The sequence below is a fragment of the Rattus rattus genome, chromosome 9, assembly GCF_011064425.1.
Source record: "Rattus rattus isolate New Zealand chromosome 9, Rrattus_CSIRO_v1, whole genome shotgun sequence".
Lineage (NCBI taxonomy): Eukaryota > Metazoa > Chordata > Mammalia > Rodentia > Muridae > Rattus > Rattus rattus.
In genome coordinates, this window is record NC_046162.1 from 11734517 (window position 1) to 11747777 (window position 13261).

Here is a 13261-nt window from a genome sequence, read left to right on the forward strand (position 1 = left end):
GCTCACTCAAGAGGGAAATTCTAACATTGCCACAAGAAACTCAGTAGTTACAACTTTCCTTTAGTCGAGTGTGCTGGAGCTCTCCTGCAATCCCAGTATTTGGAATGTAAGGCCCTGGAACCAGGGGCATTCCTGGGACAAGCTAGAAACCAATGCAAAGGAAACTCCCAGAATCTATGAGGGTGGTCCCAGCTAAGACTCTTAGCAATGGGGGGACACAGAGCCTGAACTGGCCATCTCCTGTAACCAGGCAAGACTTCCAGTAGAGGGATTGGGTCACCAACTCAGCCATAAAACCTTCGAACTGCAAGTGCTGGGGTAAAGGTGCCCAGAAGTTGGGGGGTGGGGGGTGGCCAGCCAATAACTGGTCCAGCTTGATACCCATGTCACAAGAGGAAGCCCACCTCTGATACCACCTGGAGAGCCAGATCCCAGAGGCTGAATGAATAGCCTAGAAACCTAGGATAGAACCAAACAGAACTGGTAAACAAGCAAACGAACAGAAGAAACAAAGTCCATGAAATGGTTTCTAATAATATTCTGCTATACTCATAGATTGGCATCTAGCCCAATTATCATCAGAGAGGCTTTACCCAGCAATTGATGGAAACAGATGCAGAGACCCACAGCTAAATATTAGGCAGAGCTCAGGGGATTATGCGGAAGAGGGGAGGAGGGATTGTAGGAGTCAGAAGGGTCAAGGACACCATAAGAAAACCCACAGAATCAACTAACCTGGGTCCACAGGAGCTCAGAGAATGAACCACTAACCAGGGAGCCTGCATGGCACTGCCCTCAGCCCTCTGGATACGTTACAGTTGTATAGCCTGGTCTTCCTGTGGGGCTCCTAACAGTGGGAGCAGGAGCTGTCTCTAACTCTGTTGCCTGCCTTTGCTCCTGAGGCTGGGTTTAAGGTGTGCGTCAGCACCACCCGGCAATAACAGTTTCCTCAAAAACTAAGGTACATAAGTGCAGTGCATCTGGACAGCAGCATCATTTATGAACGCAGATACAAACATCCTTCTCAGTGGGGACTGCGGCTCCAGCTCGGCTGGTGGAGCATTACTCCAGCTCAGACACGGCTTTAGCACTGTCAAAGGAAGGAATGATGGTACACACCTGTAATCGCAGCCCTGAGAGGCAGGAGAATCAGCTCATCCCCAGCTACAGAGTGGATCCCAGATTAGCCTGGGATGCATGAGACCTTGCCTCAAAAACCAAAACAAACAAAACAACCTTAAGAAAAAAAAACTTAGCAGGCCAAATCCAGCAATGTGCACAACATTTCACAGCAGGTAGAACCAACCCAGAGTTACTCGGGAGAACTGGAGAGCTTTGGAGAAGGTGATTTCTAGTGGGACGCTGAGAGGGCAGCACAGGCGGTGACTTGGAGAAGACAGAACATCCAGAGAGAGCACAACTGCAGAAGAAAGCGAGGCTCTCTGGGTACATGCCATGTCCACACTATGGTGGCGGCTACTGCACTTCTGAAGGAGAGTCCCAGGGCTGAGCTCAGGATCGAGTATGCTATGATCCCACCCCAGCCAGCATTAACCATCTTGGGACTGACTAGGACCACATGGGAAGGCTCATGAGTATTCACTGCTGAGGTCTCTAGCAGTCCTTTCTGGTCCTTCCCTGGTTCTTTCATCAGTCTCTAGGCTCCTGTGAGGTGCCCCAGGCCTTCTTATAGGCTCTCCTTTCCACCTCCATGGAAGAGAGGCAGTTTCCACTGCTTGGCCACAGATGATGGAGGAGAGTTGCCTCAAGCTCACCTCTACCAGATGTTTGTTGCTGTACCTGAACGTGAAAACCCTCCAGCTAAAGGTCTGAGAAGGGAATCCTTGAAATCAAATCAAGGTGGAAAAGCAGGTCCTTTCTAGATACTCCACAGAACAGGGTAAAAGCAGTCTTGCTGTAAGCGGGGGAGGGATATGGACATTGGACAACAAAGCAGCAACCTTGTGCTTTACCCTAGTGCTATTTACTAAGGAGATGCAGAACAAGTATCACCCAGACACCCAACAGGCATTTCCACACAGATGTCAACACTGTGTCAACCGTGAAGGCAAGAGAAGAGTAGGTCCAGCGGCTGGCCATACAGACAACATAGGAGCCATGGTGCAGTTGGCTGTCCTCTTAACGGAGTTCATAGAGGACGTGTGAGAAACTGACCGAGAAGTTGCCTTCAACAGGAAGGCTGGAGACACAGCAGCGGGGAGGCATTTGCCATTAGGTGTTCTTGCTGACTGGCTTAATGTTGAAGACTAATGATTTAGGAATAAATAAAAGGACATTCAGTTCTGCTCCAGCCATAGGCTGTCTTCTTAGTAGCATCACTTCTATCTACTCCCAAAAAGTTTAATATAAATTTCCTGGAAGGCTATTTGACAATGTGTGTCAATCTATGCCAACTCTAGTTCTTGTGAATATTCTTGAGGAAAGTCTCCAAACTTGGCTGTGGGGAGTCAGATGGGCCAACACTAGAATCAGCTTCCAGCATTGGGCACTGAGGGAGGGATTGGTACCTGCCAGTAAACGGTCAGCTCCATTGGAACTGGGGCCTGGCCACACAGCCTGAACAAGGAAGCTGGAGAACCACAGCTCTCTTCAGAAAGGAAACCTAGGCTTCCACACAGGCCTATTTTAGCACTGAGCCCACGGCAAGAATATCAAGTATTATAAATAGCAAACCCAAGGTTCCAATTTGACTGGTTTGTCTCTGATGTCAGGAAAGTGGTCGTTGGTTAGGTTAGTTGTAAAGCAGAGAGGGTCTGTAGAAAGCCACAGTGGGGAAGCCGCCTCACTGGGTTAGACAGCCATGCTTGACTTTTCCTGACCAGGCCTGAGTCACCAATGCTTGTGGCTTCAGTCTGCAGAAAACACCTGAGCAGTGAAATGAGACTAAAGGAGAGCAGTGCAGGAGTCAGCCTCAGAGACCGGGGGGAAACTCCGTTCTAAAGTCCCTCCTCCCTCCGCAGCAATGAAGAGGAAGGTTGCTACAGAGCACATCATGGTCACAAACACCAGGCAGGTGAGAAGAAGCATACGTACCTTTGTTATGAGACATGGCGTAGAGGAGGCAGAGCACGAAGAGGGCATGATAATCATCGTCAGGGCTGTCCAGGGCATGGTACACCATATCCAGGAAGGGTCTGCACGAGAGGAAAGCTCTGTGAGCCTCTGGCACAGTGTGCATTTCCCTCTCTCACCTGACAACATCAGCTGTCTTTGCTTCTCATGGTCTAAGGCCACTAGCTTGTGGTGAATGCAGAGTATGCCTGGTCCAGAATCAGGCACTGGGAACACATCCATACAAATAAGAGATGGACTCTGACCTTGGAAAGATGCTATGGGGGCAGAGTTGGGGGCTGACCAAGGATAGACCACTCAGTCACTTAACAGTCACGGTGACTCTGAGATGGCAGACAGCACAGGCATGCATCATTACTTTAAAGAAGGGTGGAAGGAATCAAGATAAGAACAGGACCAGTATAACAGACCTACACCACGGGGCAAGGCACCATTAGAAACGTTTAAAGGTACAGCTAGAGTCACACTTCCTGGGTTCAAATGCCAGTTTGCTTTTTCCTGCTACAAACCCCCTGGTGAGTTCCTTAACTGCGCAGAAGCGCCTGCAGCCCAGGAGGCTGACTGGAGGGCCTCAGCATAGGGCCATGCCCTGCACTTGATTACTATACTTGCTATTTCAAGGACACTTCTCTGTGAATTAATTCTGACTGACTGTGTCCTGGCTTAGCAATCTCTTGGGCTAATACTCCTTGACTAGAAGAACTGATGGTGAGGTCTCTCACTCTTTGATATAAAAAGTAGACACAACCTGGAAAATACACATCCCAAATGCCGCCCTTCCCAAGGTAGGGCCTAGCCTGACAAGACTTCAGTAACAGTAAACACAGTAGCACAGGGCAGGCCTGGGGGCAGGAGGCCGCGCTCCCAGCTGAGGCCGCACCACTGAATGCCAGGCTGAGGTGAAGAAAGCCAAGTTCTGTAGAGAGCGATCAAGGCTGTATTCACACCGGGAAGGACACGTGGGCATTAGCAGTATGGACTATCTATGAGGACTGAAAATAGAAAATAGGACTGTTCAGAGGAGACCATTTGCTGTAGAATCTCCCATATCATCTTGAGCATTTTAGGCTTTTGATGAGGCAGATCTGGAGATGGAAGTAGAGGGCCTTGAGCATGGTAGGCAAATAATCTGCTACCGAATTACATTCCTACCTCCTCACTCTGAGTCCCTAGCCACATAATGCATCAACACAGAATATTAAGCTGAAAAATGAAAATAAAGTAGTAAGAATGTATTTGTCATGTTTCACATAAACGCTAGATACACAAAACTTAAAGGGAAAACCTTAAGGGGACAGCGCCCTTAAGAGGGTCCCTGCGGAGGTGACTCCTCCATGTAGACATGTCCACAGCTCTGCTATGTGCAGACTTGGGCTCTATAAGCTTCTGGCAATAACTATGCCAAATCTGAGACTGGGGTAAAGTGTAAAACATTTCTGTAAGTTAGCTGGCTGCAATTTGGATTGCATTTGCACTTGGAAATAGTACGCATGACCAAGCACAATAACCAAGGGAGGCTGGTGGGTGAGCTGTCTTTTACGTATGAGATGAAGGATTATGAAGCCACGAAGCATCCACTTACTAACAGGATCGTGATGTGAAAAAGACACTGGGGTTTAGTACTAGATAACAAAAGGGAGAAATAAAACAAGACAGGAATGAACTAGGCACAAGTGGTGAAAAGTCGGTGAGAGACACTGAAGTCGGAACATCTGGGAGCACTGACTTTTCTTTTTTGTACTCCTAAAGAGTTTTCACATTTTTCTGGAGGCGCATCATTTATTTATCTTTTAAGGATTGCTGAGCAGAGTCTGTGGTGCACATCTTTAATCCCTGCATTTAGGAGACAAAGACAAGTGAACTCTGGGGGTTCCCGGCCAGCCAGAGAAAGCTACTTACTAGAAAGCTACTTACTAAGCTAGTCCCGAAACAAAACAACAAATTTGGGGGGGGCATCTTTGTACTTTATTTTGGGTCTAACCAGACCCCGAGTGTAGGCTAAACTCTATACAAGGGAAACCCCAGCAGTTGCAGTTCTCTCTGTGGTGGAATAGACATCAAGACTCAGCTGGTGCTCTAGGAGACAGATGGCCATTTTCCTTTGCTCTCAGGCTGAGAAGTGGGTGTTAGGGATGCTGCCTCAGGTTCAGGGACACACAGAACCTGTAGGACTCCAGCTTCAGCCACTTGAGTCATTGTCTGCTAATTAGAAAGCTATGTGGTCACAGTTACCAGTTAAGTCATCCAAGGTTTAAAAAGAACCCAATCAACTCTTAGAAACCCCTGTTCCCTAAAATGCAGGAAAAAGAAGTCATTCAGTCCCAAATCAAACAAAATGCTCTCCTCCATTTCACAAAGCTACACTGTTACTGTTTCAGGTAAACATGATTCCCCATATTTGATCCTACAAATCTGAGCACATCACCACAGAGTCACAGAAAGGAGCAGCAGATGTTCTGGAAGCACATAGATCAGCCTCGCAAGCCATCTCTGAGGTGACAACAACAGGTCAGAGTAACAGGGCCAGGACAGGTGGCAGCACTGAATCACTCTGACTATGGGCAAAGGCCTCACAGACATGGGCAAGGTGGTATGCAGGGATTGAGATGGGGGTCCCATGCCTGACGCAGGAGAGGGTCTTCCTGGGAATGGCCTCCATCCTTTAGACCCAGCCTAGCTACCAACTGTCCTGGACTAGCCACCTTGTCAAAGAAAAGGGCATGAGGCTGTGACCAAGGCCAGCGCTTCCCTTACGTACTCCAAGAGCTTGTATCTCTGTGTGGCTAGAGGCCAGAGCAGAGGGAATGAATAGAAGCAGAGTCAACTGGTGGGCTGGTGGGCAGAAGAAGCCATGACGAGGTGTTTACCCTTTGTCAAGGCGAGGGACTGTGCAGCCGCTCCCAGCAGTGCCTAGCCGCTTACCTGCTCCACTGTGCGTTCTCTGAGCTTGTGGCAGCGCTCTTCTCCTCGTCTGTGGTGTTCTGCCCCTGCACCGAGGCCCCGGCAGTGGCCACTTCTGAGAGCTTGCCAAGCTTCATGATCACCATCTCAATCTCTGGAGGCAAACATGGAGACGGGTGAGCCAAGCTGGCATCAGTAACAGACGCTCGAGTTGTAGACCAAACATGTATAAAGCACCCAGACATGCCAAGCAAGCCTCAACAGGGGAGGTGGACTATCTGTCTATCCATATGAGCAATACCAAGACGTGAGCCCTGACTTGGATAAACACACAAGGAAGTCACCTGTTTTACTTCCTGACTTAAGACACTTAACTCGGCCATTACCACATTTCCTTTCCAAAGGGTTGGAGGCAGCTCAGGAGACGGAACATAAGGCTAGTGCGTCCTTTCCTAAGTTCACTGGACTGCTTTGAAGCTCTTTACACTTTAGAAACAGCTCTGGCAGGACAGAGGCCATGTTTCCGCCTTTCTATTTATAACCTCTGGAATGTAGACACGTTAGGAACCTCATTTTGTTTTTCCCAACTCTGGGAGAAGAACGTACAGCAACTGACTGAAAGTGTGGTATATATTTTCTTTTCACAAACATTAAGCACCACTGAGCAGAAAGCAAAGTCAAGAGCGATCCTGTGCTTCCTGGTGTCCCCATCAAGAGTCCTTGTCATGTGCTGAGGCCATTCTCAGGCAAGTGCCCTTCTCCTGAGGTGTCCACTGGTATATGCCGATCCCTAGCTGGCTCCGCATCCTATTACCCTCATCTGTTCTCCACTCCAGCTAGATGACTATCCCAAGTGATAATAAGTGGAAACAAGCTCCCCATGCCTTCTCCTCACACTCAGGATGAGATCCAAAGGGCACACACCATGGCCTCACTCCTCCTACGCCTGGCCTGTCTGCCTCTGATCTCATACCCTGGCCTTCTCTGCCTTGCTGGCCCCACTCTGGCCATGTTAGACGTATTGTTTGCTGGCTGTCAAATGACCCACACTTTCTCAGACATGGGCGTTTCTCAGTTACCTCTTCCAATGCTCAGATAAATGTCACCTCCTTGGAGATCCCTTGGTCACTGTCCTTCCCTGTTGTTCCTTTAGCTCTTTTTAGGTGAGAACAACTAGACTGTACACTGTGTCCAGTTTTACTCCTTCCCCTTTCCCTCTTCATGTCCTTTCTGGTTCTAGTGTCTCATGAGATCAAGCCACTGTGTGGAGGCTCTTCTTGGCCCTGAGAGATTTTCAGGATTTTCCTAGATTTGGAAGAACTTGGTAGTGTATGGGGTCCTGGCCAGAAATGTTAAGAAATCCCTGGACTGGAGTTTGTCTGATCCACACTGGCCACCTCCCGCCCCAGTTATTAGGCTGGGGCTGATTTGAAGAAGACAACTGCAGATGGGAAGTGTCCTTGTGACGCCATGGGCAGTACACACACTGGCACATGACTTAAGCCCAGTGTCAGTTCTCCACTGGCCATGCTTCTATCAGGTGTTGCCATGGTCACGCTGCTCCTGTCTGCCTCTTATGCCACACTCTGTTGTTGGTGCTGCGATCATTGCTTGCAGTGCAGGGGCTCAGATCTGGAGCCTCAGGCATGGTAGTTGCAAAGCCCTTTGAGCTACACCTCCCAACACTATTGGTATAAATTGTTTGGAATTCTTCCGAGCTCCTCTGCCTGTCACCTTGTTTCTGTTTCCCTCTGCATCACCTCTGACCACTAGCGTTGGCATTCTATTGTTTTGCCTACTTACTCTTGGCTATCTATCACCTACTGGAATGGGCTTCATAAGCATAGCTGCCTCCCCAGCACACAGTGTTCCTCTTGAATATGTGAATGGATCACTCTCTGTGTCCAGTACAATATGGGAAGTTTGGGTGCAGACAGGACCAGCAATGGGGTTGTAGTAGCTGTGGTAAGGGGTGGAGTGCTTGAGAGCCTGATATGTTCACAAAGTTCTTTCATGGGAGATGTCTGACCGCCCCTGTGCCACACATCCCCCTGCCCCCCATATATACAGACTCTCTTTCTGGGCTCTCTTAGAGTGATATACTTGTAGCCAGCCCTTGGCATGGAGGTAATACCACACATGTCACATGTTCCCTTGGGACCAAGACCTCTGGAGGCTTACTTTGGGCCCCCTGCCCTCCCTACTTAATCTGAAGCCAGATGCTAGCTGAAAGTCTCCCATAGGGAGGTCACCATCACATAAGTAGGTGATACACCAATAAGTAATCTTCAAGGGGTGTGTAGACAAGTGTTCTCTCTGGTTATTTTATATGTGTCTTATAGGCCTTGGCAGACAATTCTAGCTGCATAAAGAGCCAATTCTTTAGTACAATGAGGCTAAATTTAAAAAAACAAGTGCATCAGTTCCTACTGAGTGGACAACAGAACACACAGTCCTCAGTCATACTGTACAGGAGACCGCACCAACAACAGAACACACAGTCCTCAGTCATGCTGTACAGGAGACCGCACCAACAACAGAACACAGTTCATAGTCATGGCTGTGCAGAGAGATGGCACCAACCCTGTATTAGGCACCATTTTTTCTTTCCTTGTTGTTCTGCAGTTCTCTTCAATACCTAACTCCTTCCTAGGCATCTCAGGCTTCTCCAGAGTGAGGTACTAGACCGTTTGCTAGGTAGGTCTTTTCTTGTCCTTAAAGTATCTATTTTCTTACCGTTAGAGTATCTATTTTGTTTGCTTTACATTGTCTATGACTTAATACGGCGATGAGAATATGTATAATTTACAATAAATGTGTGTCTTCCTAGGAGGTGCAGGCTTTTATTTTGTTTGTATCTTGTGTGTTTACTGATAAGGAATGTCACCGAAGACATCTGGAGTCTCCCAAGCTATGACACTGGCTTCCCCTTGGCTCCGGCCTCTGACCCCTGCCTGGTAGCCCAAGGTTCAACTTGTGCATGCTATGAGCTCACTTTCCCTAGCAGAGCTCCACCCTGCTTGGCTGACATGGTGGGAACACTGTTTCTCAGGACTCCCCAAGGTCACAGAGCCAAGTTCCAGTGCTTAGTGTGGTGGACAAGCCAGCATATCACAGTAGTCCCTTCTTCAGCCTTTTCCTGTCCCTGGACACCATTAGGACTCTGGAGCAAGAGAAGAGTTTAAGACAATGCAGTTCATAGCTACTTAGGCAATATTTCAAGTGACTGAGCTCATTACTAGTTATCCAGCTCATTACTAGTTATCCAGCTCAATACTAGTTATCCAGCTCATTACTACTTAGGCAATATTTCAAGTGACTCAGCTCATTACTAGTTATCCAGTTCATTACTAGTTATCCAGCTCATTATTAGTTATCCAGCTCATTACGACTTAGGCAATATTTCAAGTGTGCTCATTACTCCAGCTCATTACTAGTTATCCAGCTCATTACTACTTAGGCAATATGTCAAGTGACTCAGTGACTTTGCTTTCTGCAAAGCTGGACATAGAACCCAGGACATTGTGCATACTGGGCAAGTCCTCTGCCACTGAGCCACACCCTTAGCCATCCAAGGGACTTTCCAAGGCATGCCAACATGGTGGACAGTTGAGCATAGGGTTGCTCCAGGTCAAAGTGGAGCCAATACCAACTGTCTGCCCCCATGTCACTCAGGTACTACAGAACCCCTTCCTGGAAATCTAGCATCTAAAAAAAAAAAAAGAAAAAAGACTGACGACGACGGCGACAACGATGACGACAACATACCTGAAATCTGCTTGTTTGCTCCAAATTTGGCCACCAACTCTGGGAAAGAGCCACCCAGAAGTGCAATGGTTCTCTATGCAGTCAGAACACACAGCAGAACCCAGCCCAGCCCCCACTGTAGTAGTAGAAGGCAGCAGTAGCTGATCCTAGCACCTTAAGTCCTGGCCCTGTCACCCTGTGCTCCCAGCTGCTCAGCCAATCCCATCGAGTTTCCCAGACTCAGCTGATCCCTAGGTGAGTGTAGACTAGGTCTTTCAAAGTCACGGTGGGTCTCCATCTTCTGCAAACAATTGTATCCAGTTAAGTTTGACAGTGGAACTTCTTACCTGCTTCCTCCAGCTCCCTGTCCCTTTTGAAATAGAGAGGAGTAGCTCTGGGGAGAGGGTCCCCCCAGGATGTCACAGCCCTGTAAGAGCCTCTTTCTGCCATCCAGAGTATCTATGGAGGTCTTGTACTGCTTTCCAGTCCACCCTGACCTGCCCTTGCTGATGCTGTACTCATTCCAGGGCATCCAGCTCCCACCAATGGGTCAGGCGGGATGCTCCAGTGACTAGGGAACTACCAAATGGTCAGAGATTCTGCTAATGGCAACTCAAGGGCTCCCTCTGAACCTCAATTATACTTCCAGTCATCCCCAGCCCCACCAGCCAGGCTTCTGTTTAAATGAGAATGGCATGTTGAAGGGATTAGCACTTAAAAAAATGTAAATTGTGTGTATGGGGGAGGGCATGTGTGCCTGTGAGCAAATGCAGAGCCCAGGAGAGGCTATTGGGTGTCATGCTCTATCGCTTTCCACCTTAATTATTTGAGGCACTAAAAAGCACATGTGGTTTTTTGCTTGACTATTGGGGATTTGAACTCATGTCCCCAGGCTTATGCAACAAGCACCTTTACCGGTTGAACAAGCTTCCCAACCCTAATGGGTTCATTTTAAAACCATGTGCCTTCATTTAATCTGATAAGGTCCTTGGAGCTCTGCAGCTTTTACTAGGTACTGAGGCTATACAGGAAGTGTGTGTGTGTGTGTGTGTGTGTGTGTGTGTGTGTGTGTGTGTGTGTACTATTGGGGTGGGATTAGGCAGGATGGCCTTACTGGGGAAGTATGTCACTGGGGACCGGTTCTGAGGTTTAAAAGCCAGGTGCCACTTCTAGTTCACTCTCTGCTTGCTGCTTAGGGTTCAAGATATGAGCTCTCAGCTGTTCCTGCTGCCATGCCTGCCTGCTGTGACATGTCCCCACTGTGGTGGCAATGGATTTTTATCCTTCTGGAACCTCGACAACAGAGAAAAGTGTCTAGAGTGCATCTATCACATTGCCTTGTGAGCAAAAAGGACAAACAAACAAACAAACAAAAAAACCCAAATACAAACTTGTCCTTTTTCTTTTTGGAGACAGAGTATGCAGCCCTAACTTGCCGAGTTCCTCCTGCTTCAGCCTCTCCAGTGTTGGGATTGTAGGTGTGCGCCACCATACCTGGCTAAATCTGCTTCTTTTTACAACACACACGGAGGGGAGAAGGGAGAGAAGATAATTCAGTAAAAAGGTAGAGGGATAAAGAGGGAGAGAAGGCATGTGGAAGCAAAGGACTTTTCTATATAGTTTTCAGTGTTAAAACACTATGTATTTTATAAAGGAAATTCGGTGTGTGTGGGCTTGGGTTGGATATGAGCAGAATACATTGTACACATGTATTAACTTGTAAAACATATATATGAAACTATATCAATAAGAACACCAAGTTAAGCAAAAAGGAAAATGTCAAACTTGGTTTAAAGTAAACGCCACACCTGCCCTGAAGGTGGAAACGGGAATGGGCCAATCCGAGAAGCACATGGATGAACAGCGACTAGACACCCTAGGTTTGGACAGATGAAATACCGGGGCAGGGCGGCAGCTGGAGAAGAAATGCAAACAAATGCTCCACTGATTATTTACAGAACACGCAGTAACTGAGTGACAGGACTCTGAAGCTGTTCTGGCTTGTTACAGGCCTCAGAGAATAGCTGTGTTGGAGAGAAGACAGCGGGGTTCGCTGTAGACAAAACCCAACAGGGAACTGTGGAAATAGGCTGGGACTGAGAGTCGGTACAAACTTTACATTCTTTAAAACACGTCCACACATATTTGTATGTGTATGCATGTAAAAATAACAATGCATACAGTCCTAGCTCTGCCCCCTGAAAAGACAAAAGAGAAAAGTCATCTAGGAACAATAAGACCATCCAGGGTCCAGATCCAAGTCAGACAAACTATCTGCCAAGAGAAGAGGCAGTGCTTTTCAGAGAACACAAATGTCAGGGATGGGCTGAGACGTGGGTGTGCACAGAATAAGTATGTTCCTATGCTAGAGACTGACCCAAAAGACAACAGGGACCTAACATACCACAGCCAGCTTGAAGGATTCCCAAGGGTCAAGTCTGGGACAATTTGAGCACTAGAGTAATTAAATATAGTAATGAAATATAAGCCATTAAAATATGGAGTCCATGCTGATAACAGATAAATCACTGTCTGGGAAGAAGGGACCATATTACAGAGGAATGACAAAGGCTGACTCTTAAATGTGGACAGCGCTGAAAAGCCACAGTTTTATAACGATCATGGCAAACACTGGCCAAGGTAAGAATTATCAACAAATGCTCAATCTAGGGGAATGCTGAAGAAGTGCATGACCTACAAGTGTCTTCCCAGGACTGTGGAGAACTTGGAAAGAGTAATTCTCCAGTGGAGATGAAGGCCAGCTCTTAATCAAGTAGCCAAAACAAATACCACTCGGGAAAGACAGCCAGCCAGCATGGCACCCTGAAAAGGACACGGTGTCACCTAATTCACATCAGCCAAGACCCTTAAGCAGACAGAGACCAGAGGACTACTGCAGTAGAGGTTGAGCAGATTCGCATTCTTCCAAACGTCAACATGCTGAAGGGCACCCATCGGCACGGTGTCATACAGGAACCCGTGCAGGAAGACCAAGAGTTTGCAGCCATCTGTGCTACACCAGCAAAATTCCGTCTCAAAAAAAAAAAGGAAGTAATACTTAGAATGTGCAATAAAGGACATTTTTTGGCCAACGGAGACGACAGGAACACAGATGGGAAAGAGTGTAGTAAGCATTTTTGTTTCTTTAAGAACTCAGCTATGCTATGTGAACATGTTGTTGTTTTAATCCCAGGTGTGGGATATGGGGCTGCTTCGGTTTGTCCACAGTCATTAATTATGCATGTCTTAGACTCTAGGAGGGCCATGATTTTTGCCAGCTGCAGATATGGAACTCTAGAGAGGATATGAATGGATGAGCCCAGAGGACCTGGGGTAGCTCCTGCTGGTCCCGCTGTTGGCGTTTGTTGGATTTCTGGGTTTCTGGACATTCTGATGACAAGACTGGACTTGCCCCTAGGAACCCAACACCCATAATTAACAGGGAAAAGTCTAAAGAGATCTACACCTCCTTTTTCCTCTAGCCGTCTTTCTTTCCTACATAGTGTTGGCTGGTTGGAAG

The 13261-nt window shown here is 47.6% G+C and overlaps 1 protein-coding gene across 3 annotated transcripts in view; it reads right to left on the reverse strand.

The window, feature by feature from the left end:
• Clec16a (C-type lectin domain containing 16A) overlaps positions 1-13261 on the reverse strand; it is a 191114-nt gene that overhangs the window by 119943 nt on the left and 57910 nt on the right. For all 3 annotated transcript variants that reach the window (XM_032913756.1, XM_032913757.1, XM_032913755.1), the window contains 2 exons: positions 6016-6148; positions 3055-3155 (listed from right to left, as the gene is read on the reverse strand). In XM_032913756.1, coding sequence (XP_032769647.1) covers positions 3055-3155; positions 6016-6148 — 234 coding nt within the window. The remainder of the gene's footprint in view (positions 1-3054; positions 3156-6015; positions 6149-13261) is intronic.